The sequence below is a fragment of the Haemaphysalis longicornis genome, unplaced genomic scaffold, assembly GCF_048455015.1.
Source record: "Haemaphysalis longicornis isolate Haplotype H1 unplaced genomic scaffold, Haemaphysalis longicornis Haplotype H1 scaffold_6, whole genome shotgun sequence".
NCBI lineage: Eukaryota > Metazoa > Arthropoda > Arachnida > Ixodida > Ixodidae > Haemaphysalis > Haemaphysalis longicornis.
Window position 1 is genome coordinate 24516025 of NW_027526407.1, and position 17680 is coordinate 24533704.

General features: G+C 43.5%; 1 protein-coding gene across 2 annotated transcripts in view; it reads left to right on the forward strand.

Moving 5' to 3' along the window:
• Positions 1–17680, forward strand: part of LOC144142318 (uncharacterized) — a 61906-nt gene that overhangs the window by 29555 nt on the left and 14671 nt on the right. For both annotated transcript variants that reach the window (XM_077673730.1, XM_077673731.1), the window contains 2 exons: positions 12308–12379; positions 16787–17298. In XM_077673730.1, coding sequence (XP_077529856.1) covers positions 12308–12379; positions 16787–17298 — 584 coding nt within the window. The remainder of the gene's footprint in view (positions 1–12307; positions 12380–16786; positions 17299–17680) is intronic.

The window sequence follows — 17680 nt, forward strand, 5'->3', positions numbered from 1 at the left end:
CCCACGGGCTGCACGCGTCTCTCGTCTAGATTTTTGTCGTTTAAACTTTGGGCAAACGGGGTGGAGTTACGCGGGGAGCTCATTACACTCAGGTGTCATTTATCTATAGTATTTCCTATTGTTTAAACTTTTGGAAAGAAGTTTGGTTAAGTGTGGGAGCTAATTTACACCCACAGGGACCCGTACTGTTTCCCTCGCTGTTCACCTAAACCGCACTGCTTACCTAGGCCACCCACGTCATTTGTCTATCTTCGTTATTAAACTGAAACAAACTAAGTTGAGTTAATCGTGTGAGCTCATTACAGCCAGGCGTCGTTTATCTATGTTTCTTATTGTTTAAGCTTTAGGAAAATGAAGTTGAGTTAAGCGTGGGAGCTAATTTAAACCCGCAGGGACCCGTACTGTTTCCCTCACTGTTCACCTGCACTGCTTACTCAGGCCACCCACATCATTTGTCTAGCTTCGTTATGATTTAAACATACAAACTAAGTTGAGTTAATCGTGTGAGCTCATTACACCCATGCGTCGTTTATCTATATTTCGTATTGTTTAAACTTTAGGAAAATGAAGTTAAGTGTGGAAGCTAATTTAAACCCACAGGGACCCGTACTGTTTCCCTCGCTGTTCACCTGCACTGTTTACCCAGGCCACCCACGTCATTTGTCTAGCTTCTTTATTGTTTCAACTGAGACGAACCAAGTTGAGTTCATCGTGTGAGCTCATTACGCCCACACTGTCGTATACCCGTGTCGTTTAATCTAGATCCTCAATCACTTCAACTTGGGTCAAACTAGGTTAAGCTTGGGAGCTCGTTACACCGCCACCCACGCCTTTTTCTAGCTTCTTTATCGTCTAAACTTGGACAAATGAAGTGGAGTTCAGTGTGGGAGGTCACTACACTCACGGCACTTCGTGTCAGTCATCTAGATTCCTTATCGTTTAAAAATTAAGCAAATGAGTTCACTACAATGCTGCCCCGACGGGCACCTGCATTGTTTATATAGCTTCTTTATTTAAAATTTGCACAAAGTTAAGTGCGTTCTGCCTATCCATACCAACTGCAGCCGCACCTTTTTCTCGTCATTTAAACTTCAGTTAAGCACCATATGTTACGTCAAATATTTGCTTGGCCAATTCAGTTGTCTTCAGCAGCGCACCAATGCAGTTATTTTGACTTCTGGAAGGTTCTGCATTTCTTAATCAGTGACAGAGAGCTCGTATTTACATAGCAGCAGCATTCGGAGTTGGCACGCCTGGAAAAAAAACTGCACTAGGCGATGCTAGTTGTGGGAAAAATATCTCGTGCTGCATTGACGTATCCGTAGTACATTCAATGGGTACGTCAGAAAATTCTGTGTTGAAAGTGTTGCACGGTGCAAAAGTGCTTCTGATGTGAGAAACGGGTTCACCTTCCAAAACATCACCGCTCGCATGAAATGGAAAAAAAAAAAAAAAAAAAAAGTCCACAAGTTAGCACATCGCAGGACCTACCCTCAAAGTGTGGAATAGCTGTGCCTTGTGTAATGACCTCATCGTAAAGCGGAACCCTATTTATCTGAAGCACTGCACTTCTGAGGGATTAACAGCCTATCTGCAAGTTTTTTTTTTTTTTTTTTCCACTTAAATGTGAACATGCTTCCCGAGTAAATTTTGCGCTGCCATTAACTGCATTGGTGATACCTGAAGGAAAACGGCATAAATCAAGTTCAGTCGCTAGTTTCTAGCTGAAAGAATGAAGCGTAAACTTACCTGTACTTCCAGAATTTCAAAAAATGATTGCCAAAGTTAAAAAAAAAAAAAAGGAAGTGCGTGGAGCTACTGAGCACGCGCACAGTTTGTTGTCTGGCGGCCTGCGTTGAGATTTTTTACCAAAAATAAAACCGACTCGGATGGTAATGTAGCTTGCACTACTGTAGTACGCTTAGTGCCAAGAAAAGGTCAATAAAACTTCTCAGCGGTACAAAGGCACTTGCGGCGGTACTTGTGGAGCACACAGTAGTTCCACGCCATTCGAAAGCGGCAACCACATGAAGCGTTTCGCTCACGTCTGGCGTCCGTTGGCGTCTCCTAGTGGCAATGTGAAACGGACGTTGGAGAAAACCAAATTAAAAAAAAGACAGAGCCAATGCGACCAATTATGCAGTCTTTAGCCAACAAAGCAATCTGGTAGATGTTGGTGGGGTAGATTGTGCTTTCCAACGCTTTTCCAGCAAAACACTGCATGTGGTTGCCGCTTTAGGTTCTAGACTCGCGGGAAGAGCAGGCAGGGTTTGCAACAAGGCTTACATGCAGAGAGCAGGTGAACTAAGAAACTGCGTCTTGAACTATCCAAAAGTCTTGTCCTGTAGAACTATACGTTGCTAAGAAGCACACAATCTTATTAAAGTGCAAAGCGCACTGCAGCTTACAAAGTTTGATAAATAACTTTCTTCACTCGAAGCCCTACAGGGAGCTTCAATTTAATTTTCAAGGTTAACAGTCAAATGTTTTAGCGATAAAATATTCGCAAAATCCTAAAACTTTAACTGGACATAGCATTATTGTTTATTGTTTATTGTTTATTGGGTGGTGCCCACCAACAGCACTAGGCCTTCTTGGGTGGTGCACACAAAAGGGACAGGGCGACACACAGATAAACAAACGGTAAAACATGGAGACTGGTTATGAAGTGCAGGGATCACAAAGTACATAGTACCACCGCACACGCGCGTGCTCGCAGGCACGCACACGCACTCACACACACGTAAGCACGCACGCATGCGCGCGCACACACACACACGCACACACACACACGCACACGCGCACGCGCACACACGCACACACAATTTATACATTTAAGGAATTGAGATTACAGTCAGGTACATTAGCACGCGCTGAGACAGGGCTTGTGACAAGGTATACATTGGCATACACGCAAGTTCAGTACAATCCACCGTCGTAACTTACTGGGGAACGTGGATACTGGTAATAAGTACACATAAAGCAAAATTTATATGTATGCACGGCACATACGCTCGTGAGTGCAAACAAAACATACATACACGCATGCCCACGCGGGTGCATGTGAAGGTGAACAAGTGCAGGCAAATGCGCACGTGCATGCATGCACACACACCTGCGGACACACATACATAGGTGCACGGGAGTATGTGTACGGCAAACGGTGCAAGTGTAGAAAATGGGAAGGGTAGGGAAAACACGAACACGAGATAACTTCTATACCATACTGAATGGGCAACAGCGGCTTCAAATGCATGCATTTTTCAGGGCGCGTTTAAAAGAGTTAACATTGCCGGAAAAGACGTCCAAAGATGCACGAAAGTCATCATTGTACACACGTTGCACACGGCACACTGGAGACAGCATCTCTGAGGTGGTCACATCAAAGCAAAGGTGGGGGCGGAGAGCTCGAATTGGTGCCCTTAGCCGAACAGAGCTCACTAATTTCGGGCTGTCGAATCTGGAGTGGATACACTTGAACAAAAACACTAAATCGCGGTTTGTGCGTCTAGATTGCAGTTCTTCGAGCTTCAGCCGCTTGATGACATCCTTGTAAGCGTATTTCTCGTGTAGGGTGTAGCGGCGAGAGAAGATGCGCGTGAACCTTTTCTGAACCCTTTCCAAGCGCAAAGACGACGACGCACTCATGCAGTTCCAGACTGCCGATGCAAACTCCAGCTTTGGGAGTACAAGGGCTTTGTACAGAGCAAGGAAACACGAAACTCCTGAGAAGTCCCTTGTTGCACGAGAGATAGCGCCCAAAGTCCGAAGAGATGAGCGTGCGAGGTAGTTTACATGCGGTGTGAATCGTAGTTTCGAATCCATCAGAACGCCCAAATCACGTGTTTCGCTTACTCTTCTTATCGTCAGAGAGTCGAGGTGGTATGGGAAGGTTAAAGGAGAGGTTTTTCGAGTGTATGAAATTGTAACGGTCTTCAATGGATTCAAATCTAAGTAGTTAGTTTTGCACCAGAGGGAGATTGCTTGTACGTCGCGTTGAAGCTGGGCGCAGTCCGCCTGTGATCCCACTGCGCGATAGAGTTTCATGTCGTCTGCAAACTGCAATAGAGATGAATGCTTTATAATTAACTGCACATCATTCACAAATAAGTTAAACAATAAAGGACCGAGAATAGAGCCCTGGGGAACCCCGGACGGTACAGTGAAGCTGCGAGACTTAGCACCAGCGTACTGAACAAAGTTTGTTCTCTGTTTGAGGTAGGTTGCAAACCACTCGCAGAAAGCAGGAGCCAAGCCATAAGAAGACAGTTTGCGAAGGAGCAAATCATGGTTTACGCGGTCGAAGGCCTTGCTGCAGTCGAAGTAGATGGCATCCATTTGTTGACGTGAAAGTATGTACTTGCTGGCGTCACTCAGAAAGCAGGCAAGGTTTGATTCGACGGACCGGGCAGGTATAAAACCGTGCTGATTACTATGAATGAGGGGCCGGATTTTGGACAACAGATAACGGTGTACTACTTTTTCGAAAACTTTTGAGAAAGAACAAAGGAGAGATATTGGTCGGTAGTTCCCAGGCACCGACGCATTTCCGGACTTATGGAGAGGAAAAACAACGCCGGGTTTCCAATTTGTCGGAAAGTGCCGCTCCTCAAGCGAGAGACAAAAAATGTGGCACAGCAACGGCGCGAAAATGGCAGAGCAGCCTTTTACAATGAAGCATGGGATGTTATCATGGCCTGAGGATTTCTTCGAAGGTAGGCTGCGGATAGCAGCCGTGACATCCTCAACGGTTATGTTGGGCGTGTGTATGACATCACCTATCTGCGCGAGCCGAAGCGGGAAGCCGCTGTCGCGTGACGAGGAGTACGCGGACGAGAAGTGTTTTGTGAATTAAACCGGCCGAGCTTCATAAAAGAAAGAGCGCACTTTAAGGTGATCCGGGCTCTGCACATTTGTCGTCTAAGTGGGCGAAAAAATAGAAATGCATGAGGAGTTCTGATGGTGTTAACGCTTCTGGGCTGACGCAAGCCGCAAACACGTATTTGCTGTAATTGAAATAAACAGCAATATTTACTCATCCTAAGTGTGTTGCACGACTCTTGTGTTCTTGACGGTGACATAGTAGTTGCTAAGTTCCTTCACTGTGAAGGGAAATCATCTAGTTTGCGGTTTCTGCAATGCATATGAACATACGTTCAGTCGCATTACAAAAAAAAAAATCATATTAGCGATGTGGTTGCAACAATCTAGACTAGTTGCAAACGAGTTCTTAACCTTAAACTTTTTACATAGCAAGCTTAACTGAACGAGGGGCCTCTGTTAGCATAATGTAATGTATTTAATACTCTGCGTAAAAGCTAATGCATATCGTATGCATTTTGTATGTATATATCATGTGTAGTCTATATACACAACTAAATACTATATAATACATACCCGGCGCATTTGAAGTAACTTTTAGCCACACGTAATTTTGGTAGCTGTACACAATCAGTTTTTAAAAACTTTGTTACAGTACATCGCTCTGAGGCCGCAGTAAGCATAACATAAGCATTCCGTAAATGGTTTTATACGTAATCGTATATGAAATCGTATTCAACTATACACAATCGTATCTATCTAAAAGGTAAATATGATATCTTCTACTTGAGTCAAAGCATAACATAAGCATTCCATAACTGATTCTATACGTAATCATATATGAAATCGTATTTAACTATACAAATTCGTATCTAAAGGTAAATATGATATTAATATCTTCTACTTGAGTCAACCACATCTGCTTTTAGTTCCAATACGTTTGCTGTGAAATATAGAGCAGCCAGAAGGCACGCACGCCTTCTAGCATAAACTAAGAGACCATTCCTAGAATTGGCTGCGTTTCTCTATAGTAGACGTTTCTTCAAGTTTGGTATGGCAAAGTTTAGTTAAGCTTAGTTGTAACAGCAGCAAACCTGCTCATTGCAGTCCACTAGCAAGTATAATGACAGAGTTTTGTGAAACGACAAGAGGTTGTCTGGCTGCAAGCATTGGAGCAGCATTGCTTTATTAATGTAAAGTGAACAAAATAAACGAGAATAAATATTCATTCAGCATTTCCTCATAAACAAACTCTGTAGGTTAGAAATCTCGTGGTCGTTGCTTATTTTGCAACGTTCTTGTGACTGGACTGCAGTTTGCAAGATTGTGGCTGCTGCTAAAACCTTGGATAAGTGGCCTTCAAATAGAAGGTCATTCCACCTCTAAAGTGACGACTAGAAATAGTTGGTGCAGTGAAATTTCACCTAAACAGTATTTGAGTAAGTCTGTAAATAGCCAACGATAACAGAGAGCCTCAGGGAGTGAAGCGTTCATCGAAACTCGTTGCCTTGGGCAAGAATTTTGTAAACTACATTGCAACCTAAACTGACGCTAGCACAGGCGTGTTGCAAACCAATGCAACACTTAGCTCTTAAAAATACAGATGAATGCAGTCTAATTCAAGCCAGGCTCGTTTTTAAGCGAGCCCCTAATCATGAGACTTTCAAGTCTGTTTTGAATTGTCAGGCTGAGATTATGCCATTATGCCACAACATGGTTTATCAGTTTGGGATAAAATTTCACTGCACTGAACCATAGTTATTGGAACGTTAGCAGCTCTTGTATGTTATACGAGAGTAGAATGAACAGTTGGGCTGCCTTTTGGTGTCGGCCTTTGGCACCTAAGTAGGGTACCTGCCACTTGGTTGGCCAATCCAGCAAACATTTGCGTCAATAAGAGTGTCTGATTGTAGCAGACATAGTAGTTAAGTCAAAAGTGTCCAATAGACACTTTCATGCCATAAACTACCACATTGACGCGAGAAATACAAGACTGAAATTTCAAGCCGTACAATTAGTTCCCTTCAACTAAGAAATTATGCTCGATGTATTTTTAAATACAAAAAATGCGAAATGCATTAAAAGATTGTTGAAAGAACCCTCTGGGTCAAGCGTTTTCTAAATTGTACGTGATAGGTGTTCCTGTTGCTTGCGAGTAATTTAGTGTAACAGCCTATAGTAGTCACCAGCAAAGCTTGTAAGATACAAAAAGTGCAAGAAGCCATAGTTTTAATAATTATATCACTTATACCGCATTATTCTTTTTTATAGTGCTAATAAACGAACGTCCTATAGAGCGAGTGCCAGGTAGACTTTTATCATTAATGGGGATCTGTAATTTATTGCAGATTGCTTGCTTTAAGTACAGATTACCTTTTAGTAACTAGCACATTTCGTGTAGCTTACATTAAGAATTAACTTTCGGAACATTAAATTTTCCATGAATAGTGAACTTAATCATGTACAGGCAAGTGTGCCATCTCACTCTGTTTGTAGTTAAGAGTTTTAGGCAAGATAATAACTACAGAATTCGTGAGAGATCCTTCAGTCGCAAATTAATACAACAGTGAGAGAAGTACTAAATGCAATGGCTTTTTGGAAAATTTGATTAAGGTATTTTTCAAAGATTTAACGAAGGGTTGTAAATCTAATTTTTGGTGCAGCAATTCAGTCAAATGGTGCGCTGCAGCCCGCTATCGGCAAAACTATTTGAGGGCCGCATGTTTCTTTTCAAAGAAATATATTGATAGATATTTTTGGCTGCATTCATTAGCTAAATAGTTGGCAATTTAAGCTCTTGATTTTTATATTAAAAGTAGGGCGAGATGGTCCGCACGATGCCGTGAACGGTTATTACATTTTTTGTTGCTGGGAGACTACATTTTGAATTTTATTGGCTCCGTTGAAACTTCCTGTATAAAGCTCAAGCAAAGCTATAAGTAACTTTTAATAAGCGCAGGCTAATAGTAAGCAGTAGGTACAGGCAATCTTATAGTAACTTACTGTAGGTAACTTATTGTAATTTTATAGCAAAGCATGGGGAAAATTGTATACTAACTATAAATAAGTACAGGAAGTTGTAATTTGTAGTAACGTATAGTAAACCTGTAGTAACGTATAGTAAACTTGCATAGTAACTGTCAATAAGCACAGGCAATTTTATAGTAACCTACAGATCACTACTTACTGTGATTTTATAGCAAAGCGTGAAAAAAATTGTATAGTGACTATCAATAAGTGCAGGCAATCTTATAGTGGCCTGCAGAACTTATTGTTACTTATAATAAAGTATAATAAGCACCACAAAACTTCTCTATTAACTGTTGAAAAGTATGGGCGATCTCATACTAACAAACAGAACGAAACCTGTTGTAATTTAGTGTAAGATGCAAGCACCAGAATACTTTAGTAACTTATATTAAATGCTGGTGATGTAAAAAACTGCAAGCAACATATAGTAAGCACAAATAAAGTTACTGTAACTCTTAGCAAGGGGAAAAAAAGTCAAACTTGAAATGGCATGCTTATAGTTTACAAGTATGGCAACTGCACGTTTAAAGAGGATGAAAAACTTCGTGTTTTGGCTTACCACTACCATTAGAACCAACCACACCGCCTAAACTGTGGTACTCTATATTTTTTCCTGCCAAGTGTACCTCTGAGGCAGCAGGTTCTAATTTGAAACAGACCTGATCGTCGTGATAATGTTATAAATGAAATCGAAGCATAAACAAGCCTACAACAAAGCTATAGTAGCGAAGTAGCATTCGGAAGCCTTGCAAAAGGACTCTGTGCCATTCATCACCTCTGGTCAACGTTCTATGAGTACGTGAGTACGGTAAGAATAGAGTTAAGTGTACTCCTGTCATACGGGCAGCAAAACTAGCAGTCGTAATAAATGTCTAAGCAGTTGAGCTAACTATAAAGCGCCAAGAAGCCTTTTGTGAATGTCTGCTGCTGTCTTTCGGGGCCCTTAAAAACTAAAATTCGTGGTGTATGTTCTCTAGCCAAAATCAAAGAGCATTAACTGTTTCAGTGGCATCCTAATGAAACATAAACATTGGGCTCTCTTACGGAAATATTATGGAAATTTTGAACTAAGCAAGTGAGTACAGCATTCTAAGTATGATTTTTTGTAAGCCACTACATAATCTGCACCAGTAGAGGGCTGTAATATGCCATCCAGAAAAGAGTTGAATCTGCAAGGTATCTTTATTTGATCGCAAAGTAACCATGCAGATGCTATCACTTGCGTTAAGTAATTAGATGAATAGGATAAACCGAGATAACTGATCTGCAGACATTAAAAGAAAAATGTAAGTTGATCACGAAGTAACCATGCAGATGGTATTGCTTGCGTTCAAGTAACTAGATGAATAGGATAAGCCAAGAAAACTGATCTGCAGACATTAAAAGAAAAATGTAAGTTTATGACAAAGTAACCATGCAGATGGTATTGCTTGGTTCAAGTAACTAGATGAATAGGATAAACCGAGATAACTGATCTGCAGACATTTAGAAAAAAGTTGATCGCAAAGTAACCATGCATATGCGATCGCTTTTGTTCAGATAACTAGATGAATAGGATAAACTGAGATAACTGATCAGCAGACGTTTAAAAAAAAGCAAGTTGATCGCAAAGTAACCATGCAGATGCTATCACTTGCATTCAAATAACTAGAACAGGATAAACCGAAATAACTGATCTGCAGACAAAAAAAAAGTAAGTTGATCGCAGAGTAACCATGCAGGTGCTATCACTTGCTTTGAAGTTACTAGAATAGGATAAACTGAAATAACTGGTCTGCAGACATAAAAAAAGAAAGCGACAGTCGTATTTTATTTAATGCACTTCAACAGAATTTTAGTTGGCTGCAAAGGTCAAACTGCTTATGACGCATCTGCAGCTTTAATGGCATAGGGTCAGGAGCAGAATGTCGACGCCTGTCAGTTTTGACATTTCGCGCCAGCCTAGAATGGTTTGCTGTAATTTTATTTAAGTCTGTGTTTGTTACGGACTGTACAAAAAACATTGGCTTTGAAGTGCTGGAGAACATACATTAGGGAATTTTGGCTGCCGGTTCCTTTGATATGGTACCACAGGTACCCTTATATAGTACCCGTGGTATCCTTAACACGGTATTCTTGACGCGGTACCCATTAATTGACGAGAATGGGAATTACCCCAGTAACTGCCAGTTTTGCTGACCGTGTGACAGAAGTTGTCTCTATCGAGCCTAGAGACACAAAAGACTGGCCTACAGATAAAAAAATTAAAAAAAAAGGGTGTTCTGGCAGGATTAGTGCTGCTGCATGCAGATTCCAGGTAGGTGAATAGAATGTCTCGGTGTGCTTGCGTGACTTGCACCTGGTGAACACCACAGGTGGTGTTTTCGTCGCTAGCAAAAAAAATAAGTTGTAAAACAGTTGGAGAAGCAGTGTAGCACCACGATGCAGCTGTGTTGGATGGTTTCTCATGAACGCTGCAGCCTTGGTGGCTGCATCAATAGCAAAAATGAAGCTTGCGGCACAATTATTAGACGAGAATTAACCTGTTCGTAGGCAGCAATGGCCTGATTAGCCATACACTAGCAAAGTACAACAATGGCTACATTATTACGGTAGCAGACAAAATAATTTTGTAACTTAGTTCAAATCGACACTGCAGTCTTGCATTCTAACCAGAGCTTCCTTGCATAAGGGCAGGCATTTTAGTTGAGCATTTTAAAGTACTTGACGAGGCGGTGGGGGCAGTCTTCTCAGATAGCAATACAAGTGGAGGGGAAAAAAACATTGATTTGGGATTGTGTCCTGTACTCTGCCTATGTATTTGGGAATGGTAAATGATAGGGCCTTGCGGAAAGTAAAAAAAAAAAAAAAAAGAAAAGGCTTAGTGTCGCTCACATAGCTCCTGACAAAAAAAAATCCTAAAAAATGGTCACCCCCAACCAGCTGTACATCGTGGTGCTAACTTTAAAATAAAGGTATTAAGAAAATGCAGATAAATGCTACGAGGCTACAATGGCACAAACATTGCAACTGGAAAAAACTCCTCCAGACATTTTTCTTTAAGCCATCCTCATTATTTCTTAGCTTAACTTCACCACAGAGCTTCTTTGTTGTATGGTTACTTTTCGTGTCCTCGAAGTGGACCACACCACACTGAACGGCACCTAGGCGTTGGTCTAGCAAGAGCACATGCATGTGTACAGTTCATCAGATTTACTGTGAGGTCCATTTGGGACATATTTCGGCAGTGCTGAAAAGAAATTCCATGTAAAGAAGCCAGCTTTACAGGGCTGTAAGGGTTTTTACAAGGGTCTGGTACATTTGAACCGGTACCGTTGTAGGTGGTGGCAGCCGGCCTGAAGTTGCAACCGAAACAGCTGTGTAGGGGGTTTGAAGATAAGCCATATTGTGAAAGTGCATCCCAAATTGTCAGGCATTATTTGAACAGGTGGTTGCTCAAAGCTGCCTCTGAAGCCATCAAAAGATGAGTAGCTTCTCAAAGAGGAATTCTCGTACCATTTGGTCTGCTAAAGGCTATTTGAAATTCTTCGTTAAAATATTGGAACTAAAGCAGACTTCTTTCTCGAATAATTTTAACGCTTAAAGATATCCTAATCTTTGAGGTTTAGCGCCATCTAGTGGTACGCGCCACAAACGTATTTTAATACTTGCCGCACGTCTTCACGAAGTGAAGCAAATGGTGGCTGATAAGGGTCATGGGAGCAGAGGCACAGGCATGCTTTCATAATGGCACACCTGTTTTCTATAAAAAGGGTGGCCAAGTATTTCAGGGTACCATCATTTGCAAAGCCTGTCTGCCTTTCTAACATAACTGGTCAAGTTTGGTACGTCGAAACAAAAGATATGCGCTCCTTCAGTTGCATGCATTGAAGGCAGGCAGTAGTGGCAGGTGTCTCAAAAACGGGTTTTTCGTGAAGCCAAGAAACTAGGGCTTTATGGTAAAGTTGAAGCAATACAGGTTAAGGCATTATCATTTCTATTAGGCTGCTCGAAAAAAACAGAGCAAACTTGCATTTGAACACCCACATGCCTTGTGGAGCCAACATTCATAGACGTGAGGCAATACTTCCATGAAAACTCCGTGAAGTCTTGTGTGGGCCAGTCTGCAGCTTATCAAGGAGACAAAAAAAAAACTGCGTGGTAATTCTATTTGGTAATCGAGGAGTTGTACCAGAGGCCATTCTCTCAAAACAAGGACAGGAGTGCCAATAAGGCAGTGAGGTGCAGCTCTTCTAATTCATCCCCACAGTTTGTAAATTCACAAGCTCAGTATGACAATCCTTTACCAGCCGAATGTGCGGTAGCCCTGCGGGGTCCTGTCGCAGTACGGGACGATGCGTATACATCTAGCGACACTAGATGTATGCTAGCCGCCGAACTAGATAGTAGCGCTGGTGCGACAGCGAAGCAACTACGGTTGCTCCCCCTTTCCAACCACATCTTCCCGTTTTCGCAGGAACAAAGTTTGAGTCGTTTGACTATGGCCACGGAAAGAGCGCCGAGTCTGAAAAGAAAATGGAGCCTAGAGGTAAGTACTGGCGCCCAGAGTGGCCAATTCCCTGCCCTGGCAGAGTAACGCTGTCCATCGTTTGTTCCATATCGGGTGACTTGAAGGGGGGGGGTGTGAAGCCAAAGCAAGCAACCAGGAACAAAAAAAGTTCGTGAAAACATGGAGGACAGTGAACATGGTTGAGGAAGTTTACTGGTCACTGACGAAAGTGATGTTTTGGGAGCCCTATGCCTCCCTTAGCCATAGTGCCGCCAAAACGGCATTTGTATATTTTTTTTACTTTGGTCAGTGATCGGTAAACTGCTTCAACTGTGTTTCCTAACCAGGCGGTATGCCGTCAAACCCTCGACTGCGCGGTAAACAGGACAAGCAGTATTCCTTTGTCGCCTCTCGACGTACCCAACTGTACCGTATTTATTCGAATATAAGGCTAGGTTTTTTTTCTTTTTTTTTTCTTTTTTTTCCAATATCCGGTCTCAGTCATGCCCCGCCTTATACTCGAACCCCAGAAATATACTTTTTTTTCTTTTTTGACTCTCCAAACTGCAACGTCGCCTTATAATCGAATAAGTGCGGTATCTTAGGTGTGCGCACAAATCGCCTCCAGTGCATCAAGCAGTCGCTATTTGTTTGGCACGTCAAGTTTGCCGTTTAAATATGTGTCGACCATGCAGGCATCTGCTGAAATGAGCCGTCGGCTTCCCTTTGCCATCTGGCAGGTGGAAAGTGTGAGCATTGTGTGGATGTAGGTGGTGATTGATTGATTGATTGATTGATTGCTGGGCTTGATTATTGCACTGGCAAAGCTGGAGTTGAACCGCCAGGAACTGGCAAGTGTGGCATAGGCGAGAATAAGTGTGATTGGCCAACAAAACGGCGAAGGTATTCACCTATGAAGCAAATGAACACAACAGGTTCAGCAGTGCCCAGAGCCCAAGCCATCCTGAAATTTTGTCCATTTGTCGTTGAGTCTAATCCCGCCTCCACTTGTTGTTCTTAACCTTTGTGTGTTAATGAGTGAAATAATGAGGGATATGACGATTGTGCAAGAAAATCTTCCTCCTCGTATCGTGCAACTTTTTTGACATTTTTTTTTCTTTTTATATGCTTTTGGACTCGCTGCCTCCGGTTGGAGTTAGTGGGGCTCTTCTATTTTCTTAATTAAAGGGGCCATGCAGACAAAATGCGTTTTATTCGAAAGATTTTATGTTTTATGTTGCTCCCAGTGCTTGTCTGGAAGCAAGCTTTATTCTCTGAGAAATTGACCAATTTGAAGTTAAAATTATGATTCTCCCGCCAAATCGTGTGTTTCCATGACGTCTGCAGTGATGTCATAAGAACAGGTCTTCAAGCTAAACTTGGTGTGCTGCGGAGCCTCGTTTACCGTTATTCAACCTAGATGGTGCCACCATACCGTGGCAGGCCATTATCTGCCTTTGCTTTGTTTTTGACCGTATTTAAACCTGGCTTGTTTTTGTTCAGGTAGAAAATAATGGTTTCGTGAAGCATGGTGTTTGCTTGACAAATGTGATCACATGATCACATAAGACACCGTTGCTTGCTTCAATCAGCAAGTGTCATCCGAGACAACCCCAAAGCGGCGGTCTGCTGTGCAGCTAAAACAAGTATAGTGCGACCAGTACCTACAACAGTGCGCATTGGTACTTCTATGCTTAGTATTTTCATAAATTTCATTGTTTAGCCCACCATTCTTACTGCTGTAAAATGAATACGCAGTACATTCAAGCGAATATAGCTCATTTGGCAAGCTCATAAGCCTGCCTACTTTGCGTTTGCTTTTGCCGGCCTCAGCCAATCGCACAGAAGGGCACATATGACATCATAGGTTTCCTTTTTCCCTAATTAGGTAGCTTATTTGAGCGAAGTTTGCGTTAAAAGTGGTGTCAGTGTGATTCTAATCAGGCAATCTTTCGAATGAACCCAACTTGTGTTTTGTCTGCATGGCCCGTTTAAACTCACCATGGATACTGCACGGGTAGTCCCAGAAAGAATTGCAGGAAGAACTCATTAATTCAAACTGCAAGGGGACGTCACCTCAGTTCAAATTAATAAACATTCAAACTAACGAAAGTGGAGTACAAAAGACGTACAATGCAATCGGTGAAGCAGTAGAGCACGTCAGCAACTGAATGCTTGAAAAAGGCTGCGATCAAAGCCTGCCTTTTATGCTTGAAGGCGAAAGCCAGCACTTCTTGCGCTAACAAGCGAATGTAGCAGAAGGCCTCCTATTTGCGTACTCCAAAACTGAGGAAGAGACGGGTGCCATTCCATGCGGTCATTTCTTCTGAGCAATGGCCGTGCTAGTGCTTCATTAGCCACCTCCTCATGGTCACTGGCAGTGACAGGCGACTTCTAACAGTGACAGTGGCAGTGACTTCTGACATCAGAAATGATTTCCATGAGTGAAACTTAAGCGCAAAAATTTTACAGGAACGAGAAAGGGAACGGCCAAGGCGTGCCTGTAAAATTTTTGCGCTTAAGTTTCACTCATGGAAAGTGTTCACCAACTAGCTCGTCTCTCCATTTTGCTTCAGAAATGATGCCATCGGTCAGCACGCCCCACACCCTGAACTCGTGTCCGCATCCTTCCAAACGTCCGCCATGGGAGTTTTAGGTTGCTTTTATCCGATTTAACTTGTCTGTTTTTCTCTCTCTTCTGTAGGCATCGCAGCCTGATGGGTAGGCAACGGGGTCATTTCTGTGACTGCGCATGACGGAGGCCCCGCACACTCAAATTGACAGGTTTTTCAAAACATTGGCTTCTATGGAGACTTGGCCGGACCAAATCGTACAGTTCGAATTATCCATACATTTGAATTATTGAAGTTCGAATTTACGAGCATTCATTGTACAGTAAAAGCTTGTTAATTCTAACGCGGTTAATTCGAACTCACGCCCTGGTGCCGGCACAGCCCTGTATATTTGAATGGGTGACGACTCCCGATAATTCGAACGCGTCGGTATCCAGAACGGTTAATTTGAACTGTGCTCCCCTGGTTTCCATTGCTCCTCGCAGAAGAAGTTCCCCCCAGAGTGATTACAATGTGTTGCAAATCCAAGCCAAACCAAATTTACTAGAGATGCAAAACAACGAAACAGAAAAACAACAGCGTGGTGTGCACTACGCTCCTGCAACAGCTTATTTCGCGTCTACAGAGGGCGCCGCGCCACCAGCGCATGCCATTATTATTTGCGAAACATTACTTCTGAAATCACCTGCCACAAACGTGTAGTCCAGAGGAGGCTTCTTTGTGTTCTGCCAGCGCAGTGTGGTGCAATGTCTGTTCATTCTAGCGACCTCCCGCTAGTTCAAACTCCGCTTAATTCGAACAGTTTTATGGTTCCCTTCGAGTTCGAATTAACGAGCTTTCACTGCATATGCGAAAAGCAAATGCTGGGTGGCTTCCCGTTCAGTTTTCAGCTCGTCCGTGCGTAATAGTTGAAGATCAATAAATCTGCTTGTCGTGGAAAGCGGGGCGTGTTGGTGCATGACCTGAAAAAAGCAGCAGGATGGCAAGGACTGCGCAGTCCTCTTTCTTGTCTCTGTCCCTGTCATTTCTGGCGCTGCATTTATAAATTGAGTGGGTCTTGTAGCGTGCTTGTACACGAATAAGGTGAAGGTATATTCACTTGTGCACGGAACAGATATGGTGTTACCGAGAACGCAAGCGGTACTAAAATTTTGTCCATCCATCGTTCACTCTGGTCTCACCCTCACTCATCGTTCTTACCCGGTGTGTGTTAATGCAACGAAATAATAAATGATGTAACGGTTGTGCAAAGAAATCTTAGTAGTATGTCAACGTTCCTTCTTTTTGACCATCCTTAACCCTTCAGGGTTGATGACGTACATTTACGTTCCCTGCAAACACCTTCAAAATGGTCAATGACGTGCATATACACCATCGCTTGTATGTTTAAAAAGCGCGCCTTTTTCGATCATTTCTCTCGCTTTACATGTGCTGCCACACTGCAGAAATACAAGAAATTTCTTTCTTGTATCAATGGCTTTTCTTTTCTTCTTTTATGCTTTACTGCACGGTCACGCTTGGGCATACAGCGGCTAGTTCTGATTCCGTCCTCCGGACGTCCCTTCCCGCTTCTTGTACCCACGAAACTTTTTCGGAATTTTTTTTTGTGTCACTCATGAATAAACCACATGTATGCAACAACAAACAATTTTTTTCTCACTTTATAGTCACCCTAGAAATATTGCAATTTTTTCTCGAAATAGATTCGTCCAAAGATTTTGAAGCAGCAAAAAAAAAAATTGACCCCAGGGGGTCGCATTTGACAAAAAAAAATTTGGCCCTCAAAGGGTTACCTAATTTGTGTATCTTTTTGGTGTTCGGTTGCATCATTTTCCTACTCCCCAACGAAGCCCTTCTTGGCTGGCTGACGCAGTAATGGACTACGGCCACGGGGCGGCAACACGCAGCGAGCCGATGCACCCCATGCACCGCGACCTTATGCACCGCGACGCCCTGCATCGAGACGCCCTGCGGCACGACCATCACCACCTGCTACGGGAGCGCTCTCCACCGGTCATGATGGACGACCTGCTCTTCCCAATGCCCGGTCCGATGGACGACCTGGACATGCGGGCCGGTCCCCCGTCACCGCCGCCTGCCCGGTCGACACCGCCCGGCCCCCCTCCGGTCGAAGAGCCGCAGACAGTTTCAGTGGAGGACCTGCTGGGCCACCCTGGGCGGGAGTCGCGGCCGCCGCTGCTGTGCGTGGTGGTGCGCGGCCCGCCGGGCTGCGGGAAGTCGTTCCTGGCGCGGCTGCTCAAGGAGCGGGAGATGGGCGCCGCGGGCAGCGTGGCACCGCGGGTGCTCGCGTTGGACGACTACTTCATGCAGGAGGTGGAGGTGGCCGACACGGACCCGGACACTGGGAAGCGAGTCAAGCGAAAGGTGTGTGCGCCGATCTCTCTCTCTCTCTCTCTCTCTCTCTCTCTCTCTCTCTCTCTCTCTCTCTCTCTCTCTCTCTCTCTGCGCGTGTGTGTGTGTGTTCCTGATGATTTCTGTTTGCGGTCTCCACTGAAGTGCAGCGGGTCCTTGTGGGGAATGCTGGCATGGGGCACTGCACAGGATAGTAGTACCGGGTGTGTGAGGTATTCGAGAACAGAACGTTGGCGTCGGGCACAACAGAATATCTCCAGCAAAATCAGACATATTTTCAGCAAACTTTGCGAAGTACTTCTGTTATGGTTTAATTCCATAACTACTCGACGAATCCGCCATCAGCAGCAATAAGTGATTCCGATTCGGCTTCACAAACAGCTGCACGCACGGA